The sequence below is a fragment of the Trachinotus anak genome, unplaced genomic scaffold (assembly GCF_046630095.1).
Source record: "Trachinotus anak isolate AG129_WGS33_773 ecotype Australia unplaced genomic scaffold, CSIRO_AGI_Tana_v1 ptg000001l, whole genome shotgun sequence".
In the NCBI taxonomy this organism is placed as follows: domain Eukaryota; kingdom Metazoa; phylum Chordata; class Actinopteri; order Carangiformes; family Carangidae; genus Trachinotus; species Trachinotus anak.
The window spans coordinates 6,663,984-6,687,713 of NW_027273852.1; the positions used below are offsets into that span (position 1 = coordinate 6,663,984).

The 23,730-nt window shown below is 40.4% G+C and overlaps 1 protein-coding gene across 2 annotated transcripts; it reads left to right on the forward strand.

Moving 5' to 3' along the window:
• Positions 1 to 594: 594 nt before the first annotated feature.
• On the forward strand, positions 595 to 22,020 carry LOC139608595 (uncharacterized). Of its 2 annotated transcripts, XM_071462569.1 has the most exons (12): positions 595 to 886; positions 7,060 to 7,253; positions 7,757 to 8,024; positions 8,673 to 8,752; positions 8,968 to 9,112; positions 10,434 to 10,466; positions 12,279 to 12,365; positions 14,924 to 14,950; positions 15,431 to 15,451; positions 17,477 to 17,593; positions 18,824 to 18,883; positions 18,983 to 22,020. In XM_071462569.1, the coding sequence occupies exons 1-12, from the start codon at positions 823 to 825 to the stop codon at positions 19,009 to 19,011; spliced, it is 1,125 nt and encodes a 374-aa protein (XP_071318670.1). In that variant the 5' UTR covers positions 595 to 822; the 3' UTR covers positions 19,012 to 22,020. The 2 variants fall into 2 exon arrangements, with proteins under 2 accessions (XP_071318670.1, XP_071318746.1); XM_071462645.1 differs by lacking the exon at positions 12,279 to 12,365 and having other exon boundaries at positions 680 to 886.
• Positions 22,021 to 23,730: the final 1,710 nt, after the last annotated feature.

Genomic DNA, 23,730 nt, shown 5'->3' on the forward strand with positions numbered 1-23,730 from the left:
ATAGAAACCTAACATTAATTTAACATTAAAAAGAGCCCAAAGCCTCACGTCTCACAGTGTACTCATCAGAAACTCGGCATTTACAAGTAAATTATAGGCTTATTAGACTTTAAGGGAGTAGCACAGACTAGGTACTTAAATCAAAGCGATTTTATAACTTCATATGTACATGTTTTATAGGCCCAGTGATGCTGATAAGGGAGATGACGTTAAAAAGTCCATAAAAACGCACGATAGGTATGCAGTTAAATCCCAGGTTTCGAGAATCTCGTCATAAAAAAACGACAGGGACTCAGGACAAGTTCAAACCCTAACATTAAATTCTCTGTTGCTCAGCTCACAGCTGCCGGTGCTCTCCGTAACTACAAGGACGACGACTTGAATGAAAGAGGATGTTTCTGCGCAGCAATGTGTTTTTAACACACTGAGCAGGTTTAACAGAAAGACGAGTAACAACACAAATTGTTGATTGGCAAAGCCACTCGGAGAAATGAGTGCCGAGACAGCGCTGTACCCAGCCCTGCCTGCGTGCCTTTATTTGAGAGAAAAGACCCGCCCACCTTAATAAAGAGTGGACCCACTCTCCTCCAATTCAGACAAAAGGGGAGGACGACAGATCCGCGGCGGCGCGCACTGAGCCGAGCATCTGAGCACCTTGGAGACGCCACCGGTCTGATCCGACGCGCAAGAACGCACCGGCACGCCGACACACACGCCCTCCAGATCCACCTGAAACCCCCAAGCCGGTTAATTGTCCAGTTTGAAGGCCGTGGAAAGCGAGACTGAGCCCCGGTTTGTTTGCAGACAGAACACCGTGTTCCCATGATGTCATACCTGTGGATTCTGCTATTAGGAAGCCTGCTGGCTGCAAGCGCCAAGGCACAAGGTAATGATTTCTTTCCAATTAACTCAGCCCAGCCCTTTATTTTTGTTCCTTGCATGTAGCTATACCTATCTATCTATTTATCTATCTATCTATCTATCTATCTATCTATCTATCTATCTATCTATCTATCTATCTATCTATCTTTATTATCTATCTATGTAGTCTGTCTGCCTGCCTGCCTGCCTGCCTGCCTGCCTGTCTGTCTGTCTGTCTGTCTGCCTGTCTCCTTGTGTGTTGGTCATCAGTCTCCATTTCTGTCTCCACTTTTACATCCCTCTGGCTCTCACCTATCTTTCTCTCATTCTGTCGTCTCTCGCCTCCTCCTCTGCCAGTCTTCCTGATTACTCATCCGTGTGTGTGTGTGTGCGTGTGTGTGCATGCAATCGCCAGTGTCTTTTGCCAGTCTGTAAGCCTTCCCGTTGGCATGCCAATGAATTCACCTCTAGGTGTATTCTGCCTCTTTTAATCTGTTCTGACTGAATGAATTTTAGATAATGCTCTGCATTCTTCATCCCGCCCAGACATTATTCGTGAAAAAAGGTGTGCCATGTAATGTGGCCGTATCTTTTTGGACATGAGTTTTGGTCCACAGGGGTGTGGTGGACCCATTGTCCTTACATAAGTAATTCTCCTCCTTTTTTTCTCTCTTTCATCCTTCTTTTCTCCTCAGTTTATATATTTGATCCTTTCTGCATTTTGTTTCTCTATATCTTTTTTGCTCCCTTCTCTTCCTTCATCTTCAGCTGGCCCATGGGCCCCTGCCCTGCCCTGCGGCACATGCAATGGTTTCAGATTGTTTGAATGTGCAATAAAACTGAAACAAACACGGACACTGGCAAAAATTAGAGGGAAAGTCGGGGAGATGCTGGAGGGAGATAAAAGAGACTGAAAGGGAAAACAAAGAGATATACAAGGAGGAAACTAGTGAGAGAGATAGTCAGAGTGACAGCAGGCCTCTTAATCATTATGCAAACAGAAATTCAGTTGAACGTTGGTGCACTTGGATGCTATCTGGAGCAATCTCACTCTACCGGTTCATTTTTTATTACTCGAAAAACCACCAGAGAGGAACCACACACACACGCACACTCACACACACACACACACACACACACACACATACACATGTTCCCCTCTTTCTCTTTCCCACACACAATTTTTCTCTAATTTGCTCAGCTGTAAATCTCACAGTAAACCCAGTGGATGTTGGTGTATTGAGGCACAGGAAATCTCAGTGGGTGTGTTTGCTCTCTTGCATGTGTGTATGTGTGTTCGTAGTCACACTGAAACAGATAGGGGTGCTGGGTCAGTTGCATGTGCGCACCTCATGTACGGTGTGTGTAAGTTATAGAAGTAAAGGACAGGGAGTATCCCAGTAACTAGATCCAGCACCAGCTGTAGACAACACCCAGCAACACAACTAGTTTCAGCGCCTTCCTCTCCTCCAGGGCCCTCAGCATCTGTGTGTGTGGGAGAGAGAGAGAGAGAGTGTGGGTGGGTGTGGGTTATAACTTTAATGTACAGAACATGTGGGAGTATGAGAGTGCTTCATTAATGTGAGTGTGCACATAAGTTTTAGATATAAGACATAAGTTTTGTGTGTGTGTGCGCGTGTGTGTGTTAGAGGAAGATGAAAGACAAAAAGGGCTTTGTGATGTGTGCCAGGTGTGTGTACAATATGTGTGTGTGCAGGCTTGTCTGTGTTTACACCTTCAACTGCCAACACATAAATCTCTCTTTTGGTGGATAAGTGAAACACACACACACACACACACACACACACACATTTTCTGTTCCCATGGGGGCAGTTTTAAGGTGTGCATGATTGGGGTAAACACCACACTGTCTGTCCCACAAACACACAATAGAACCATACCTGACAGAACAATGGTGTAGAGGTGTTGTTTTACGCCTGACACACATGCACAGACAGATTCTAGGGTACTATTACAGGGAAAGGCTTGGTTATTGGTTACACACACATGCATCTACATGCATCATTACCAATTAAACAATGCTCAATGGGTGATCGCACGCAATCTTACGGCCAGGAACCAGAAGAGTCAGAAAATGAAGTTCCTCTCACTGTGGCACAATTAACAGTCCCCAGGATTTATGTAATAAGGCCTCTTCAGCACTGTGCATTACACAGCTGAAAGGGCAGTGAACTGACTTATTTGCCCTTGTGTAATTTCCAAAACAAAAGGTGAACATGGTGGAAATATGAGGAATTTCATTTTTTTATTGTCGGGTTTACCAAGATGTCAGGTGCCAAGGGAAACAGTTCCGTCACATGTCACTATTTGAATATCAAAACAGTGACACCAGCATAAAGTACAATTCCAGCCCTCAAGCTTCCATAAAGTGTTTGAAACCTGATATACTGTACATAATACTTTGAGCATGGTCTTCATGCTGTATTCACTTTCGTCAGAGTAGCTCACCAACATGATGTAACTTGCCGAAAGTGGTTGCTCATTGAAGACTGAATGTGAATTGTTCATAAGAAGCACAAATTGTCACAGAGGTTGTAAATGATATATTATGTACACATCTTTCATTTTAATTCACAATTGGTGCCACATCTCCCATGAACTCTGATTTGCCCTTTTGCCAGGGCAAATTTTGTTTCTGTCAGAAGAGAGGCTATTTTTTAAAGCATGTCGATGCATGCAGAACACCCACATTGACGAAAGCTGATGCCCATATTTGTTGTGAATACGAGGAGATGTCCCAATCTCTTTGCTGTAATGAAAAGAACAGGGAAATGAATTTGATCGTATCTTATAAAGGGTGTTTTCCATGTTCCAGCCAAAAAAAAGTCAAATTGGTTTCAATCACAGAAACATTTTCCTGTTACAGATTAAAGCTCCACTCTGCATGACATTCAGCGGGGGGGTGTTTCCTGTTTGTAGCCAGTCACTTCAAGTTACATATAATTCACAAAGTGTCATTACGCTCAATAGGCAAAATTTTAGGTCTTGTGTGTGTCATGTGTTATTATGCCCACTGTTGTCTGCCCACACACACACCAAGAAGGATGGTGAAGTTGAAATTTAGATGAATAGTGTGGCATTTGGGGAAACTGTCTTGCTGAGAGTTAGATTAGTAGTTTGATACCACTCTCATGTCTTTGCACTACATTTAAAGCTACAACCAGGAGCCGCTTAGCTTAGCATAAAGAGTAGAAACTGAGAAAAACATGGTGATGACCAGATAACCCCTGGCAGCTTGTTTTTTTTACACTTTGGTTTTTGTAGGACTTGAAGAAACAATGTATGAAGTGTTCATTAGTGAGCATTAGAGGTGGTTGTTGTTTCCACCCCGTTCTGCCAGTCTTTGTGCTAAGCTAACATAACTGGCTCCTGGCTGTAGCTTTTTGTTCTCTGTACGGACATGAGGGTGGTATCAGTCTTTTCATCTAATTCTTGGCATGAAAGCAAATAAGCATGTTTCCCAAAATGTCAAACTACTCCTTTCATAGCATAGTAACTTCTTTGGCTAGGCTATATACTTGTCTCTTAGGTCCTGTCACAAAGTGTTCTCTCCGTCAGATGATTCGACACATATGAAAGACAGAAAGATGTTTGTTTATTGATCTATCAAACCACTTCACTAGTCTTTAAAAGAACACTGTAACTAAAAGATTTATGGTTTCCCACATGTGTGGACTGGTCTGACTTAAGACCAGTTTCCTCTGGGACCTTTTTCTTCAGTTTATCACTGCACATGCTGTACAGTCGCGCACAATAGCGTGCAGCCATGTCAAAGATATACAGATGACTCATCAGCCTCAAGGGAAAGCAGTGGCAGAGAAACAGAGGGAGTTTAGGGGAGAGAAAGAGAGGAGAGGAAAGATGGGAGAGAGACTTAAAAGACAAAAAGAAAGGAAGGGGAGGGAGAGAGGTTTGGATGTGCAACCACTTATTTCACTGCTGCGCTAACACAAAACAGTGCGCCGCTAACTCGGTGTGAGAGTGAAAGTGCACTAGAGCATGCACATGGACTTAACGTGTGTGTGAACATGTGGTTGTTTGTACATTTGGACTGGAAGAGGAGGAGAAGGTGTTTTATAAGTTTGCAAGCATGTGTGTGTGTGTGTGTGTGTGTGTGTGTGTGTGTGTGTGTTGGTGGATGTGGGGGTGGGGTGTTTGTACCAGAGGTTATTAGAGGAGGAAGTGGCAAACCGATAGATGGGAACAGAATGTTCTATGGAATAGCAACAAAAAGAGAGAGAAGTTACATGAGAGCCACATACCTCTCACACACACGCACATGCATGTAAGCACAATGCCGTGCCACTCATTTCCTCATAAGCATAAAATACAAACACACACATCACACACAACAGAAATCCTGGTCTGTCAAGTCAAAAAAAAGAAAAAAAAGTGCCGGCAGCAGGTTAATGGGCACTTTTGCACTGGTTGAGGTTTCATTCTTCTGTTTTATCTCATCTTTTCAGTCCACTGGTGTGGCACATCACCTGGCATCTTAAGTTATTTCCGCCTCATTACCTTGAATGGCGTGAGGCAGTGCATCCTTGATGGAGACAGTGGATTCCAAGGAAGGCATAGAGATAGTGAAACAGAAACACCCTGCACATACATGTCGTCACACATGCCGTCCTGTTATTAAGCTGTTTGATTGCTGTTTGAACTTGAAATAAATCACACTGATGGATGTTGGCCTTGGATGCGAAAGTGGTGTAGTGAAAAACAGGGAGGGAGAGACACCAACACCGCTTGTTGTTGTTGCTGTGTCAGTCACCATACATCTGTGCAGTGAGTGTCTACATGTCTCATATTCATATTTCAGTGCATGTAGTGTGTGTTTAGTCATACCTGTGTGTATGGATTTTTGTTCTGGGGTGGTGTTAGGGTGTCACCAGTTCTGCACACCTCTGGTGAATTTATGGTATGATGGAAATACTTCAGATGTCTTCGTGCCGCTCTCCCTCAAGGCTTCACTGACTCTGATACAATCTCACTTGGCAAACGCAGCGATCCTTCAATGGAAATTCACTACTTCTAAAAAAGATATGTGAGCGCATTAAGGAAGAGTGTTATGGTGCTGAGCAGCAAAGCCCTGATAGCTTTTTGATATGTTATTTTTATTCTGTTTCTTGTATTGGAGGCATTTTGGCACCCGTGCCACCTGCTGTGCATTTCTTCCCTACTTTTTCAAGCTATCTTATTACAGTTGTGTCAGCTTGAAGGATAGCCTCACTCCTACCATAATTTGTCGACGGCTAGATCTCTTAGTTAATGGTTGGTACTTGTTTTTTTAAAAAAAGGCACTGCCCCAGTGAACCAGCATCAGGGTCCTGCTGAAATCAGCAGAGCAAAGGACGATCGAGTCAGAGCACAGTTTGCTGTTTCAGCTTCTCACATTCAACAGGGGAATGTCACAGCACTGGCTCAAACACACACACACACACACACACACCATGCCCATCTCACACACAGACTAACAAAGACATGCTCTTTGTATTTTCTCATTAGCACAGAGTTGCGATGCCAGTGCTGAGGTCGAGACTCCATATGATGTTGAGGCAGGTCAGATGTGATCGATGTGTCTGTCATCCAGTTGTGGCTGAAGCGTTAACATCAGGCACCAATTAGGCCTGGGTGTGGCTCTCCGAGTGTGTGTGTGTGTGTGTGTGTGTGTGTGGTGATGGTCATGTCACGATCATGAGAATGTGTTGAATGCACAACATCTTGACAACCATTAGACAGATGATTTTAATGATTTTAAAGGACAACAGATGGACCAAGTCATGCAGTTTTTATTAACCAATGGTCACACTAATCACCACCCAGTCTTTAGGTTTTATTGGTTCTACGTTAGATTTGATTTATATCTGTGCTTTTTTTTGCTTATAAACAATGGAAGACACAACATATTGGACAGTAAAATGAATTTTAGGGATTTTGTGAAGTTGCTTGACTTCAAACACACAAGGAACTCCCTTTGAGACACACTTTCTTCTTTTTAAAAAGGAAACAATAGTTGAACAGGCTTCTGTCAGTTGAGTGATGTTCACTGAAGCACCAGGGTTTCAGAATAGCCCTTTATTTTTTTCCCCACTTTTTGAAATAATGATATGTCCCAGTGGTCAGTGCTTCACTTGATGTGAGCTCTTTTTTCATTTTTCTTCCTTCACACTTGTGTAGATGATCCAGCCCCAACGGAAGAAGAGACAACAGCTCCTGAAACCCCAGGCCCTGACGCCCCGGGCCCTGACGCCCCGGGCCCTGATGCCCCGGGCCCTGACGCCCTGGCTCCTGACACCCCGGCCCCTGACGTAGTAGCGCCAGAAGTCGATGAAGAAGCTAACGCTGAAGAGGAACCTGACCATACAGCAGAGGTGAGGAGAGGGAATATTTGTATGGTTTGGGGCTTACTATGTGACATAACAAATTATATAGAAAAAGAATAATGTGAGGGTGGGTAGGTGAATATTTGCCTAACGTAGTGCATACATATCTATAAACCCTGGCATCTCCCAGAACCTCTGCCCAGCTTTGGGCCGTTTGAATTATTCAGAATGTCTCTAAGAGTGCTTCTCAGTGTAACCAGACTGTCATCTTGTCAAGTTCACTTAGGTCTGAAGAAAATATAATTCTAAATCCTCAGGCAGCTGTTTGATAAGCTGAGCCATGTCAGTTGTGCCAGATGTTAGTTCTTGGTTGGATAAAGCAGGTCTTATGTAGCAAAAGTTTACTGGCTTGAAACGTAATGGCAGCTCGGTGTCTCCTGACCAACTTCTCTGCAAACCTCCAACTACCTGAAAAGTTTGGAAAGTTGTTTTTCTGGACGATATCAGTTATGCAAACTGAATTTCAAGAGATACAAATCTTCTGAATACAGGAAGTACCACCTACTGATAGTGCAGCTGAGCCCGCTGGTGACCCTGAACCCGAAGCAGAGGAGCCAGAGAATCCTGCAGATGATGAAGCAGAGAAAGTGACTCCTGGAGCTGGGGAACCAGAACCAGTAACTCCTGCAGCTGGGGTCGCAGAAGAAACAACTCCTGCACCTGAGAATGAAGGGCTGGGAACTCCTGCAGCCGTGGGGCCAGAGGAAGAACCTACTTCAGCAGTAGAAACAGAGACTGAAGAAGCTGCAAAAACACAAGGTTAGGAGTGTAAACATGCACATTGAAAATGATAATGAAACTGAAATAAATGTTTTGTGCGCTTATTTCAAATTATTATTCTGACACAAATACAATACTTTGAATTTCCTCACTTTTGTGACATTCGTCCTACACCGTTGTTTGTGTACAAAATGATTCTTTATTCACTGTTGCTGTGCAACATTTCGATCAGTCACATCTTCACTTTTGATACAGCCACAGTGAAAAAAATCTAATTTGGGATCAAAGACCAGAGAGCAGATTTTGCTTTCTGCCATGACATCCACTGCTTTTTCTCCCCTTTAATCATACACTCCAGTGCCACCAGGGACGATATAATTTACACTGAGAAGCAACAGTGATAGCAGTGATAAGAACAAATGTTTGTCTAACCTCTTGAGTCAGCGTGAGGCTGAGCTTAAATCACAGACCTCATACTAAAACGTACATTTTATGACTAAGGCCTCCTTGTAGGTTCTGCATTTGTTCCTTGAAATCCACCCTCAAGGTGCCACATACTCCTTCCTCTCACTGTGTGAAGGTATAGCAAAATACTTTTTCAACTTCTCTGGTTTTGCTTGGAATCTACATTAAAATGGATGATGAAAACACAAATCAATCATCTAATTCTTTCCCTCTGCTGTCCAGAGCCAACAGCTGATCCAGAGCTACCAACAGCTGATGTGGAGGAACAAACTACTGAAAGCACTGATACAACACCGGCTCAGGTGGAGGACAGAAACAGTTTTGAGAAAATACTATGCAACATCTTACTCAAACCTACTCTGACAAATACACTGTAGTCTAACAAACTGCCTCATTAGAATTATATAAAACCGGCATGTATTGTATAACACAGATATTATACAGGCATTGCTATGCTATTGAGTAATTAATGCGTCCTTTCTATTTGTTCGTATACTATATAATACATTTTTAATAGAGTGGACCTGAAGAAATAGCCCCACCAGAGACAACCCCAGGTTTAGAAGATAAACCAGAAGGACCAACTGATCAAGCTCCTGATGCAGGACAAACAGAGGGAGATGAACTACCAGAGATCGGTACAGGAAGGAAGGTCCCTACAGGTAAGAATCTACATGGTTGGGTGCATAATATGCGCTCTCTCGTACATACACTCATGAATTCAGGCAAAAACTTCCATTCAAGACTGCACAGATTTATATGCTTGTTTCCATGTTCTGTTTTATTTTGTTCTTTTTCTTCTTAATTAACCTGGAACAAATAAATTACCCTGAGTGGGTGGGTGAGAGCCAATGAATGCTAAGATATTTTAGATTGAGCGTGTACTTGTAGGTGTACCTAATAGAGCAGGACTGATCTATTAGAAAAGGTGTTGATTAAAATAATTAGGATGCAGTTTATGGTGCTATTGAATTGTATTGAATTATGCTGACAGGTGTTTCTATCATTGTGTCCACCCCATTTATATCAGAGTGTAGTCTAAATAACAGAAAGACCTTTATGTATAATACAATACAGTTCTTGCAACTGAGAGCACACAAATCTATAAGTGTTGATAGATAGATATAGGTTTTTAGGTATACCTTAAAAATATGTGATTTTGAAATATATATTATATACAGTATAATAAAGAGAAATGAGAAGTTGATAAGCATTCATATACTGCTCCTTTCTGTCATTCTGTCATTGCTGGCTATGTGCGCTGCCACACTTAAGTAAATTTTGTAAACACAAATTCCTTTTGAGATCAGGAAACTCAATTTCTGCTTTTGTAATTGTATTAAAGATGAAAAAAAAATAACAGACTAGTCTTCCACAGCTGTGCGGCTGTTGATAATAGTGTCTCTCTATTTTACAAAGTGGATTTTACAGTGTTCAAATTTCAAATTCAATTTCAAAGGTGCTTTTTTGACATGAAAGTATCAAGGTGAAGTGGTTAAAGTAAATGTTCCTTATTCCATTGAATGATTTACATTTTCAGAGGAAGTGCATCTCTGTCTCTCTACCCCACCTGTCCGACAGTGATGTCCTGTTTTCTTTCGGTTGCCATGATTTTTTGTGTCTTCCTTGTGCAATTGCAGTGGTCACTGTGTCTGCTTGGCCAGGATCCGCCTCTGCTTTCTATCTCTGACAGTTAACAGATATTCTGCCAATTCATTATCTCTGTTTAGCGACACATAACTAATCTCTAATCTACTTTGGCTTTCCAGTGTTTCAAAAAGGTTTCCTTGCATTGTGTTATAATGTGGTTTATTCCGATTGGTGTTTGGGGAGTAGTATTGTTGTGAGATTGGTCAGATTGTGTTTGAGAGGGGACAGTTAGCCTCAGCACCAACTGATGTAGGGGATTCCTGTCTGGGCTCAGCTCTTGGGTTTGGAGGTTTTTGGATGGAGGGTGATTTTGCTCTTTGTCTTTGCCAACAGTTACAGGAGACACTGCCCCGAAGTTGGATGATGGTAAGTTTTTGTTTTTAAAGTTTTATTCTCCTCTGCCATTTTAACAATCTCTAAAATTCTTAGGCACAATATATAAAGCTCCACCTCTCTGGAGCCAAGTCTTCAACCAAACAAAGCATTAAGACGCACTGCAAATAATTGCTTATATGTATGACTCAGAGGTTCTTTTCATCATACAACAGCACTTCAGGACAGCATAATTAAAAACAGTATATTTCAGTAACTATGGTATGAATCCACAAAGACACTGAAGTGATGAATTCATGCTTCTGTTAATGTTAATGATAATTCCTTCATAGCAGCATTTTAAAGCATCACAGAAAGGGCAACAGCGTAGGCTCTAAGCAGCTCAAATTCTCTGAACAGTGTTTGAGGAGAGCGCTTTTCCAGCTCCACTCTGCATGGGCTGTGTTTGAGGTAAACTGACTTCTGACTACAGCGCTACCTGTCCATGAGCAACTATCACACATTAGATCTCCACTGTGTCTTCATTTGACCCCTCATAATTTCTGTTATCAATCATTGTAAAAAAAAAAAAAAAAAAAAAGTACATGACCTGCTTCCATGAGTTATCATGAACTATTTTGCTGCAACTCCCTATTTTCTGAGCAAATTAATGGCAAACAGATGTGCTTTTCTATCAGAAAATACAAATCATTTAGGAAGGTTATGAGGTTGGATTTTGGCCCATACATTTTTACCTCCTAAATTGTGTGTGGTATGGTTTAAGTAAAGAAACCTCCCAATTACCTCAGGGTGATTTTATCACCATTAAAATGTCCACTCATCTGTTATTGTATTCTCTTCTCCATTCCCTTCCCTCTCTAAAACTGCCCTTTCCCTTCTTACTTTTACGCTGATGTTATTTCAACATGTCCTGCTCAAAGTGGTGTTGTATTTTATGTTTGGCTGGTAATTAGCTTCTCTTTTAGTAATGCTTAAAAAAAAAAAAAAAAACAACACATGGATGTCATTGAGAGTTCAGGGTTCAGGGTTTTTTTCACGTTGATAACCGAGGAACATTCTTCCATGGTGGTGACAAGAGGAAAAGAGTTGAGAAATGGATATGAGGATAAAGAAGGGAGGTGGGGAGAAAAGCCATAAAGAGGTGGAGATGACAGAGAGGAGGGGACATTGGGCCCCACTTTTAAGCAGTGATGGAAAAACAAAAGGAAAGAGAGATAATAGCAAAAGTAAAATGAAATGGCAGAGAGGAGAAAGTGTTAATGGAGGTTAATGGATAAGCCAGGGATGAATCAAAGAAGAAAGGCTGGACAGTAGAGGAGAATCTGAGTATCTGGCTAAAAATATTGTTTCATTGCACACACTCATCTGTGAAAAATTGTGCTTTAAAATGTGAGCACAATACAATGTACCATCGGAATAGGTCACTGGATAATTATGCCTGTGAGGTTCTGTCTACCATAAGTTAATTCACTGATGACTGACCTCGCCCTGCCCAGCCTGATACTGCTTTGTGCACTGAGTCACACATGGGGTTTTCCCCCTAGTGATCATAGAGTCAGGGTAAGGTATCATTCCTGACAGTTAATATCCTTTAATTTAAGTCAACACTAGTTCACAGGATCACCATCACACCCTTAGAGCTGGTAATGCTTATTGAGTGCACTGACTGGAGGGACTGGACTAAGAGAGCTTCTAGGATGGCTGATATTACCATTAAATAATTTAACATGGAACAGTGTAGAATAATGTGTTCGCGAGATGACATGTTTTTGGCAAACACATGGAAGATATTCTTCTTGGGTGGGATTGTGAAGGATTAATATTGCATTTCTGTCACCAATGCAGACTTTAACTTGGAAAATGCTCTGCCGAAAGACCCTACAGTGGACGCCGAAGCACCTTCAGGAAAGGGCCACAGTATAGGAAACAATGGTTAGTAACTACTGATTAACAATTCTATGGTTTTAGAACAGCTAAGGGGCACTGTGAGGCATGAAGTGGAGCAGATGGCTTATTGCTTTTATAAAATGTTTACTACATATACCTGGCAGGGTTCCATTAAGTAAACAAAAAGCAACAATAAATGCCATAATTTATTCACAACTAGTAATGGTTCTTCCACCAAGCGATGTAGTTATTCAGTGACATTTAGGAAAGTGGTTGCCCAGCAAAACACAGATGAAACGACACACAGACACAGCAACACATATGCAGTGGAAAGCACGGTTAAAGCCTGGGGTGATTATTAACTTTTATCTGGATATCACCATTAATTATGCAATTGTTGAATTATGCTAGCACTCCTCTTTACAGGGGTGTCTGACACTGCTCCAGCATCTTCTCTCGTTGAAGTTTTGACACCAGTAAGATTGACAGCATCGGAGAGTTTTGTACAGTGGTGGTTGGTGTAAATTGTTTTGGTGCTGCTGCTGCTGCTGGAACCAAGGAAGTTCACCCCCCATGGGATATACCCAACATTAGAAGAAAGAAAAAAATGCCCCCATCATATTGCAGTTACATTACAACCACAAACAACGAATGACTGTTGCTGCTTTAAAATGTTGATTTTTATTATTGTAACCAATAACTTCAAATGACCCAAGTATAAAGCGGTGCACACAAGAACCTTTAGGTACACAGTCACCAATACAAACAGGCACAGGTGAAGAGATAATTCAGTTTAAGTGGAATTGTACTATGTTTCCTAGTTACCACATTCTCATGGATGCCTTTTTTTATCACTCTTTATGCTTTTTGAAACTATGTGGCACAGTGAGATAAGCCTTGTTTACCACAGTGTCTAGACATCTATGGGATCGGCAGCATCTTCACTTATCCTTGTTACCCCAAACTAGCATTTGTTTTTTCACAAGTACATATAAAATCCCAACACTCACAGTTGGCTACATTTACACATATCAGCAGGGAGTTTATATGCTGCAATTTCTTTGGAAATGCTGACATTAGAGACTTTATGAATATGTAAATTACAACACGTGACTTAGTCAGACCAGTCGTCCCTCGTTTGAGAAGTTGTATTTCCTTGTCTTATCTGAGCAGCGCAGCTAAATGAACCCATAGATATTTGTCATTATCTCACCTTTCGGCACAAAAAGCTATTTAAATATTTCTCCTGCTCTATTAGCATTTCTGTTGAAGCTGGCATCAAGTCTTATTACGTAAAACATGACCACTGCCTTATGAACAATGACATCAGATCTTGAGGTAGGCCATCTTTATGCGCCTGGTGTGCTGGCTGTAGTCTCGGATCAAAACTACAAGGTATTACCTTCCCCAGATGGTTTGCAGCGCTTGACACTTCAGACTGTGCCTTGTAAACTGTCTTTTGAGACATTCTTCTGGTAGATCTCTATACTGCAAGCATGCCACTCTAATTTAATGAGCTTTGTTCCCATGACAAGAAACTGAATTTACTTGTTTTACCTCCTGTGTTCAGAAACTTTAATCACTAGCCACAAGGTAATTAGACAGGAGCAATAGATTTCCCTTAGGCAGCCCCTCTCAACGTTCACCATTTAGTCCCCATCTGAAAGCTGATTCATTATGCTAGCATAATCATTATAATCTAGTGAAAGGCGCTCTTCTTTAGTGCTCTGTTATTAGCGGCTTCGTCAAGTTGAAGCAGGTACGGAGCAGCCATGATGGCACAGGCATATACAGACAGGCAGCACAGAGAAAGATAACAGGGTTGTTTGCATATAGATTTAATCAAAGATATTTGATCTCTCTGATATTATAAAAGCATCTCTGTGAGTTTACAGAATTGACACTTCATGCAGAGTTATATATGTGTGTGTGTGTGTGTGTGTGTGTGTGTGTGTGTGTGTGTTTCCAGACCAGTTAGGACAGAAACTCTACACCTCTAAATCCCTCTGAGGGATAAACTACCTCAAAGAGAATAATCTTGCTCCTTGCTTTTTGTTCTCTGCAATCTGTCACAATAATTACAGTTTTTATTAGTCGCTAAAACACTAAATTCTATTCTCTTAATCAAATGCTCAGTGGCCTGAACCCATTTCTGGCATCAGTCAGTGTTTTGGCAAAATTTTCACCAAGTTAGACATAAGTTGCATATCTAATTTCACCTTTTTCACAAAACACAGTTTCACTCACTAAAACACACACGTACTGGTGACACATACATTTTAACAGGAGCAGAAGTTAAACACAAATATTTCCATTGTTTTGTGTGTTGTGTAATGAATGAACAGTAAAAACAGCCTTTGATTTTTAGCACAGTTAAAACTGGTTTGAGGTGATTGTTTTTGATTGATTTTGTAAGAAGAGTCATTCACAAGGTTTTTGTGAATGTAGTTTGACAAGTTTGTGTGTTTACAATTTTGGAAGGTTTCAAGAAATGTGTTTCAGCAATTGTGAAAGACTGTAACATACATCAACACATTTATATGACAATGTCTTTGCTCTCCATGCTCTTTCAATCACTTCTCTGTCTTTCTCTCCCTCTTTAGCAAATGTTGCTGGCGCCGCAGGAGAAGGTAAGGCCTTTTTTGTGTTCGTGGTCAAGACATGCATACTGCAAAATAATCACATCACGCCATCTTCATTCCAAATCACACAAATCTAAATCGGATTCAGAAATAGATTTGCGGCGACGGCACTGATAGAAGAGCTTATGAAGCTCTGAAAACTGGTGACGCACACAGGATATTACTGGCATGCTTCTGACAATAAAAACAGGATACAAGACTCAGGGGCAAAATGCCTCTGGACTATTGTTTTAGTTCAAACGATGTCCGTAACTGGCTTTCTTTAAGTGTTTTACTATGAATTCTCGAGTGTAGTCACGCTACCTCTGTTAGAAGAAGCTCTTTCACGCTGGAAGTAGCTTCTGTTCCTGAATGTCAAACTGAACATAAGATACAACAGAACAACAGGTGCATGTTCGTGCCTGTGTAAATAAATGCTTCCGTGTTCCATGTTGCTAATTGTATATGTGTTTTCTCTGTTCTAAACAGCAAACCAACCTCAGGCCCAAGGTGAGTTATCATTCTGCTCTTTTTTTTGTTTTGAACACATCCACCACTACCCACACTACCCACCCATTCCCCCACTGTTCATCTTCATCAGTATGTATATTTGCGTAATTTCATGAACAACAAGTTCAGGCAAGGGAGGCAAATGGTGATGGCTGTAATATTTAGTGAGAAGTGCGTCTGTGTAAGTAGCAATGGATCAGTTATCAGTTGTCAGTCATCACACAATGAAATGACAGGAAGTCAGACTGGAAAAAATAAACATTCTAAAGAAATCATACTTCCAGAGAAATCGTATCTCATGGGACAATTTTAGTAACACACAGTAGATAAGTGATAGATCTTGATACATAGACAGGATCTACTGTGGCTACCAGGTGTTTCTTTGACCTCTGACTGACTTCAGCCATGTAGCGTACATTAATGTGATAGGGGTTGTGACTGCTGACCACATAGTTCTCATACGTTCCCTTACATTTCTGTTTCCATAGAGCATCTTGTCTGTCAGTAGATCTCTCTGTGTATGCACGCTGTATTTGTGTGTGTGTGTGTGTCTGTTCATGCAGCCTTTTTTACGTCACACAAACTGGTGCGCCGGTGTTGCATGTTCTGCATTTGTGCACGTGCACGTTCATACATGTCTGTGTCTTCACCCACCTTCACTTCCTCTTTCTGATTCACTACATTCTTCCAGTTTATTCCACTTCATTTCAATGACTCATTCCCCCTTTTTTAATTCACCTTGAGTCACGCGAGACTGATGCCACTCCCTTGTTTTTCTCACCTTTAATTTTGTTTATCAGTTGATTTACTGTACCCTTTCATTCTTTCTTCTTAAGTCGCTGACTCACCCATCACACCCCCTCTCCTCTTCATCTCCCTCTCTGTTGTCCCTTCAGCATATCCTGCCATTATTACTCATGTGTTGACTGAAGCCACAGCAGGAACAATAAAGAGCTAGTTTTTAGAGTTGTCAAGTAAAACAACAATAAAGTGCAGCTCAGAGCATATAATCAAGTATATTAGAGTTCTTTTTTTCTCATATTTCCAGTCTTTAATTGCACAAAATCAGTTGCAGATTTCATTTAACCAGCAACGTTTGCTCTGCCTCATAATGTAGCCTGTAGCCTGTAGCCTTCTACCTCCCTCATTTACAGTAAATTCAGAAGGTCCTAGCACCATAATATAGTCATTAAACAACCAAATTTAGCCCCAGATGACCTGGAAAGTCACTTTTATCACACCTTGAATACTGAATATAGCACCTGTAGTGTAGCTTAGTGGAGACACCTCCTTACATCTGCTATTTCATGTGTTAAATCTTAATTTTATCAGTAAGACCAAAGACTTATAATATATAAAGGTTATTAGTAGCTTGATCTTGAATCACTTATATAATTACATTTGCTCATAAACTTCCATTCCACTCGTAATGGAGTATTTTTAATGTAGTTTAGATAAGATTTCTCATCAAGTTGTCTGTGTTTGCTTTCTGTGCTTTTAATAGACTATGAAATGTTTTTGCTGTATGCTATGACACAGCATGAAAACTATTCAGATCGTTGTCATAGTAACTGGGTAACAGGTGCAGAGCGATTTATGGTGTCACTGTGAATGCTTTCTTTTAGCAGTCTAAATTATGGAATAGACGAGTGAAAAGAAAATGTTGAAACAAGATGATGCATCACTCTCTCTCTCTGTCTCTCACTTACACACACACACAAACAGAGAGAGAGAGAGAGGCACATGTTACTGAGCCACACTGCTGAATTGCCATTCATTATTTCAACTGCAACTTGGCACCCTGTGGTGACACTGAACATTACAATCTCCATATGCAGGTGTTACACTGTAAAACATTTCACACAGTGCGGTCACATCTGTGTAACAAAATATGCTCAGAGTTCAAATGGTATTCTCATATGATATTGCCAAAGTCGACTACGTATCGTTTGCAGCTCTGGTGCAGTGGTGTTAAGTGTTCTTGGTTTTTTTTTTTTGTCTTGTCTGTGCCTTTGTTTCCTGCAGAAGGCAGCTCCAGCTCCTTAGCAGGCATCCTCGCTACAGTTGGTGTGGCTCTTGTTGGAGCAGTTACGGGATACTTCACCTATCAGAAGAAGAAACTCTGCTTCAAAAATAGACAGGGTAATTATTTTGCTGATTTCTCACTAACCAAAGACAAAACCTGAATAACACAATACCTCACTGCTGTACACAGGGCTTCATATTTGACTAGACTATGCAGAATTTACAAGAAACTCCTTCAGAGCCTGAACATTCCTAAACAATGAGCTGCAAACCAGGATTTTGTTGTTTCATTTATTTATCCAATTGACGTTATAAGAGCAGTCATGCAGTGCTTTCAAAGATGGTCACACCTTGAGCATACTGTCATTTAATCAGCTTACGTCAAGCCACATCACAACATACAATGCTTTTAGAGTCAGACATGCAGGATACTGCTGTATACAGTTGACCTGGATCATAGCAGATTCTCAGCCTTTAGGGTACGAACAACTGTAACACTTGTCTTTAGCCAGGCTCAAGCATGAGATGGGTGGTGCCTGTGTGTGTGTGTTTTAAGTTTTGGAGGTCAGCAATCCTTTCAGACATAGCAGACTCAGCTTTATCCCTTAGAAAGTGTTGTCAGTTCCACTCAGGTCACAAACACCCTGCATAGCAATACTGCCAGTTCAGCATAGTTTTCATTTACAGTCAACATGAACAACAGGCCATTCAGCTCTTCAGTGATTTAAGGCAAATGTCAGAGTCAGAATAAGGATTACACCGTGAATATAAATTGTAATAGCAGGTATTTATCAGGGTTCAGAATTTGAAAAACTTTTAGAATTTCATCTGTCTTATTCCTCAGTGGATTTCTGAGACAGCTCAGTCACTATTAATGAAAATACATTATTCTCCCTCAGATGAAATCTTGAGAATGAGGTTTGTAATTAGAATCAGCATGTACAGCCCAGAGCTGCTCCACTGACGACACATGGGAAGTCCTGACTGCACAGACATGAATAGTGTTGCACGTTTACACCAGAAAAAATGAAACAAGTTTTCATGGTGGTGATAATAAGCAATTAGAGCCGAGAAATATTAACATCCCAGAAACTCCCACTGGGTGTTCTCACTGTCATACTTAATTTATGGTCAGTGAGGCTGTATAGTTTCACAATTATAGAGGGGGGATAAATCCCACTTTGTTAAATTTGCCAGAAGGGACACCATAAAGTCATTTATGCTAATGAGAAGGAAAAGGAGTTAATTAGCTAAATGCTGGCGAAATTCAAATTGACACGTGAAGCCTTGTCTACATCATTTTGTCTGTGTTTTTGACTATAACTGACTCTCTGTCTCTGTGATTAGAAGCCGATCCAGAAGCTGCACGCAAAGCCGATGCAGCGGAAGCTCAGTCAGATCCCCAGGGTATGACACAGACACACACACATACATAAATACACATAAGATACATTATACGCACATTGCTTTGACCTTTACAGTGCATTTTTTTTTTCCTTTTTGCAGTCCTTAGCAACCTGCTGAACTCCTCCTAGACCAGCGATGATCACACGACTGTCTGGACCAACTACAGTCAAGCAAAGTGGCAATCTCACTGTTAGGCTCTATCATCTGTAGAGCTAAATTACTGTGAGGCCCGAGAGTAGGGCTGTGTGTGTTTCTGTCTTATTGATTGCGTGTGTGAGTGTGTGTGCGTGAGTGTACGCGTGTCGTGTGTTTGTGTCTATTCATTAGTGTGTGTGTGTGTGTGTGTGTGTGTGTGTGTGAATATATGTGGGGTAAAAGGAGTTAGATAAGAAAAAGCAAGTAATATGTGAACCTTAGGGGTTTTATGATTGTTATAACATAGGACTTTATTGAATTGATTGGTCAAATTTTCTACTTTAAACGAAATCCAAAAACTTTTTTTTTTCAGAGGGGCCAATAAAGAGATTAGATCTCTAATTAAGTATGACCATGAGATGGCTAACTTAAAGAACTACCTTTTTTATTGTTATTTGTATGGCGACCTTCTAGTTCTAGTAATTCAGTGTGAATAGAAACCAGTGACGAATTTTGATGTTGTAGACGTTTAACTTTGTACTGAATTCTTACAGGTGGAATTTTTATTTCCTATTTTCTGTCACTGTTTGAGCCATCATATGATTTTGAACATCCACTGACAACCAGTCACTTAAGTAAAGTTTATTTTTAATTTTCAATGTAGTTATCTGCAGTACAAATGCAGGATAGATGGATAACAGGGGGCTTCAATAACTGCCACTGCATTTCCTGGATAGTGGCGAGGAATAATAAGAGTAGGATTATAATCCTAGGATTCTGGGGATGCTCTTGAATGGTCCAATGTGTGTCAAGAGGGCCACCGATGTCACTGTATGCGTGTGTGTGTGTTTGTGATTGTGTGTGTGTTTTTTGATTGGTGAAGGGGCTTAGTTTTAAAATCTGTTGGGTCACTACCACTTCTCCTCAGTCAGTTCAAGAAATTAAATGGAGATCGGTGAAATTTCCAATTAAGCACTCAAAGATCCAAATAAAATAAAATCTACATACAAACTGAATCAAAACATATTTACCAATATTTTCCCACAAAAACGATATTTTCTTAATTTACTGAGGAGAGTTAAGTGGAGTCTGGTCCAACCCTGTTTCTGCCAATGGATGAGAGTTCACCTGACATGAAAAAAATTCAAGCGGTCATGTAATAATGTATTAGACATTGTTCCGATGTAGTGTGTGTCAGTATAGTTGTGATGCAGTAATTTCTTCTCTATAGTGCCTTTCACTGACACAGCCTGGCTTGTCCAATTTGGTGACACACAGAAGAGAGCTGGAACATTAAAAGTGAAAAAAGGCTAAATAGTAGATGGATGTATATACATAAAAAAAACTCTTAGAAAGAAAATTGAGGAATGTATAGTCTTTATTAATTTTGGTGGTTGAAAGTCCTTACTTTGAACTGCTTGTGCATGTTAAGCTGTTACATTATTCCACATTATTGTAACAGCTTCTACATATCTGTTCACAGTGGGCCAGTTTGCTGTTTTATTTCCAGTACTTTTTTGACCAATATCGCATCCCACACTGTTTTAACAGCCCCTGTTAATTTCAGCGGTGAGACTCTTCTTCCTGTGTCTCTGTATTTGAGCAAGCCAGTTGCTGTCACAGTGTTTTTGTATCATTCATATCTCCTCATCACAAACACCATTTACCTGTGATTTTTATATGAATTTAATATTTAGCAGTGGTGCCTCAGAGCTGACACAGATAATCTTTAGTCAACTTGCTTGCTGTGGTATTTTGTGATTATTATTGTGAAATGCCCAAGCAGCGCTACAGCAATTGAAAAAAAAGCCCAACAGTTTTTCTTTTTTCTTTCTTTTTTTTTTTTTTTGTTTTGTTTTTGTTTTGTTTTTTTTTTTGCTACTGTAGCACAAAAAAATACTAACTTCTGAATGTCTTTTGTTGCCTTGCAGTTTTGTACTTGCTCTGCTCCCTTTAAACATAGGGTTATAGAGGTTGCATAGTGCTGCAGTTCATGTAAAGTGTGTTACTTGTACAGCACCATATAGCTGCAATACAGGACAGAGACTGTTGCTAACAGCCTAGCCTCAAGCTGAGAAATATTAGTAGTCTGTGATGTCACATATCAGTTAATTCTACTGTATGAACTGTGGACTGGATGTCAGGTCAAATCTCTGTTTGAATTGCCTTCTTATCCTCTAATCTGTGATAGACTGAGTTTCTCGTGACACACTGAACATCTGGATAGTGTGTCTGAAATCTCTTACATCTGCTACATTGGCATGGAGTGATAATGCACAAAATACCCACTAAATAAAAGTACAAGCTTTCAGAAATAGCCACTGATGCCTTCAAAACAGAAGATCCTCCTTTTAATGCAGTTCTCGCCTCCTTTGTGCGATCCAATGAGTGCAATACGAATCAGCAAAAGCACTCTGCTGTCCTGCAGTACACAATCACAAACCTTACTGGGACTGATTTGATGTAAAGGAGACCGAAACAACAATAAATCTCTTAAAATGCAACAAGGACTGCTTGTGTTTTGAGTCTTATGGTCCACTCTACATTTAGTGCCAAGCAGTCAGATTCCTTGTAAACACAAACTATTGGAGCGTAGCATCCAAATCAGAATGTAAAGGGAATCGCCAACTTATTGAGGCCTGAAGTGCACTTCCCAGATAATGCTAGGGCATCAGTCACAGCGCTGACAAGTCCTGCCTTAGACCGCCTCTTTAATATCCCAGAGAGGAAAACGAACAATGTCATCATGAGAGAGAAGCACTTTCCTATCCTGTATACATCTTGATTCATTAAACATATTTAGACAATTCATTTTTGATTTAGACTATAGTGTAAGACTCTTCCTTTTTATTTAAGTATTCTGTGTTTTTATTTTGTGTAGGAACTGTCTTCTTCATTTTTGTCATCTGGCACTTGTGTTGTTCTTCTGGAATTGTGTAAATAATGTTTGAGGAGTCAATTAAACATTTTTGTGGGAGTTGGTGTTTTATTCCCCTGCCAAACACCTTGTGTGTGTTTGTTTTTCATCATAATATCACGCATGATATTACCTTATTTAACTCATTCAACTTCACGGTAGATAATCAGGTCTACTTTGTGGTTCATTGATCCTGTTATACTGGTATTTTAGATATTAAGATATAAAATACAGACAGCGAGCTCCAAAAACCTTAAAATTTAACATTTAAAGTGTTTTTCATTGATTGAAAAACACCTTTTGTCTCTCTCTGTGACTTTTCTTCAGTCCCTGCAAGGTGCTGCAAAGTCAGTAACAAGCACATATAGTGACACATGACCTGAAATGCATGATATGCGAGATATTTAGAGAAGGGAACTTGCACACATGGTTTGGAGCTTTGTGAATGATTTATGGTGACAGGTCCATGAAAATACACCTGAGGCTCTCAGAGGTTAAATGTGAGAACCTGTGTTGGTTTTTCTCGCCAAACAAATATCCACATAGTTCCCATACATGTGCACATATTCATTTCATACCCATCAGCCATTACACCCACACAACCAGTAAACTACTTAATTAAACCCAGCGGTGCAAGCAGCTATGGAGACCTGGTATTGATTCAGTAATGGAGCTGATTTGATTCCAAATAAATCAGACTGAATTATCTTTCATGGTCGAAACAATAAAACTCAGCTGCGTTGTTGTCTGTGGGATAAACTGACTCATAAAAATACCAGAGCTGGAAGACACATTCAGATCACTTACAGAAGTAAAAGTACATATACCTGAGTGTAGAAATACTCCATTGTGTAGTTATAGCCTATAGAAATGGTCCCGACAGGTCAAGTTATTGATTTACAGTGATGTAACAGCAGAAGTTGTAATGTTGTAGCCGGCCTAAGTATCATGTAAGTCAGCCTATTATTCTTGTACTGTTAGGTTGTTCAAACCACTGGTTCCTTACGTGGAAATAAGGAACTCCCACAGGTCCACAATATAAATCTGAGGGGTCATGAGATGGTTAACAAGACCAGGAGGAAGAGGACAAAATATTGCAAACATTTGTTCAGTTTTGGCTCTGGCTTCTGGCTCTTTGCTTTTTTCTTCTTCAAGAGTTTTAACTCATCAGAGCTCTAAAAACTACTAAAGTTAGCCAGCATGAGAGGGGAAATTGCTGTGTGGTTCAACTTCTAACAAACAACTTGTGGTGGAGGGTTGTGACTATGTATCACGTGGCTGTAAGTGGTCATAAGACAAAAAAGATCGGCGCTTTGAACTCCATCAATGAACAATTCATTATCTTTTATGATACAAGTCAAATCTTGATCTGAAGTGACTGGTGACACCATCCACCAGAGAAATTTAGTGGAGTCATTTTCTGTAAATCTGCACAAAATGGAAATCCAGAGGAAGGTACAAATTTATTCAAACTGATTAAGCAGACAACATGAGTCATCTGTATCTACCTCGCTGAATCCCTTAACATTTAATAAAACAGTTTTTACAGCATGGATGGGATACTCTGCAACAGCAGGTCAGATTAACAGTGCATGTTTAGAATAAATGTTTCCATCCATCAGCATCAGCATCCTGCAGCAAAAGCACAGGATGCCAGCCAGTGGGGAGAAAGACATGGTGTGAGGTTCATCCTGCTGCATTTCACAAACAGTGCTGTCATCATTTTTGGTCTGTGACCCCTTCATATGTAACATAGGTATACGGAAATGAGCAATTAACAGTTCAGCCACAGAGA

Bases quoted from the DNA above. Each gene is read 5' to 3' on its own strand.
- LOC139608595 (XM_071462569.1), top strand. From the start codon at position 823: ATGATGTCATACCTGTGGATTCTGCTATTAGGAAGCCTGCTGGCTGCA. The intron at 15,452-17,476 runs GTGAGTTATCAT...TGTTTCCTGCAG, and splicing joins AAACCAACCTCAGGCCCAAG to AAGGCAGCTCCAGCTCCTTA. The intron at 18,884-18,982 runs GTATGACACAGA...TCCTTTTTGCAG, and splicing joins AGCTCAGTCAGATCCCCAGG to TCCTTAGCAACCTGCTGAAC.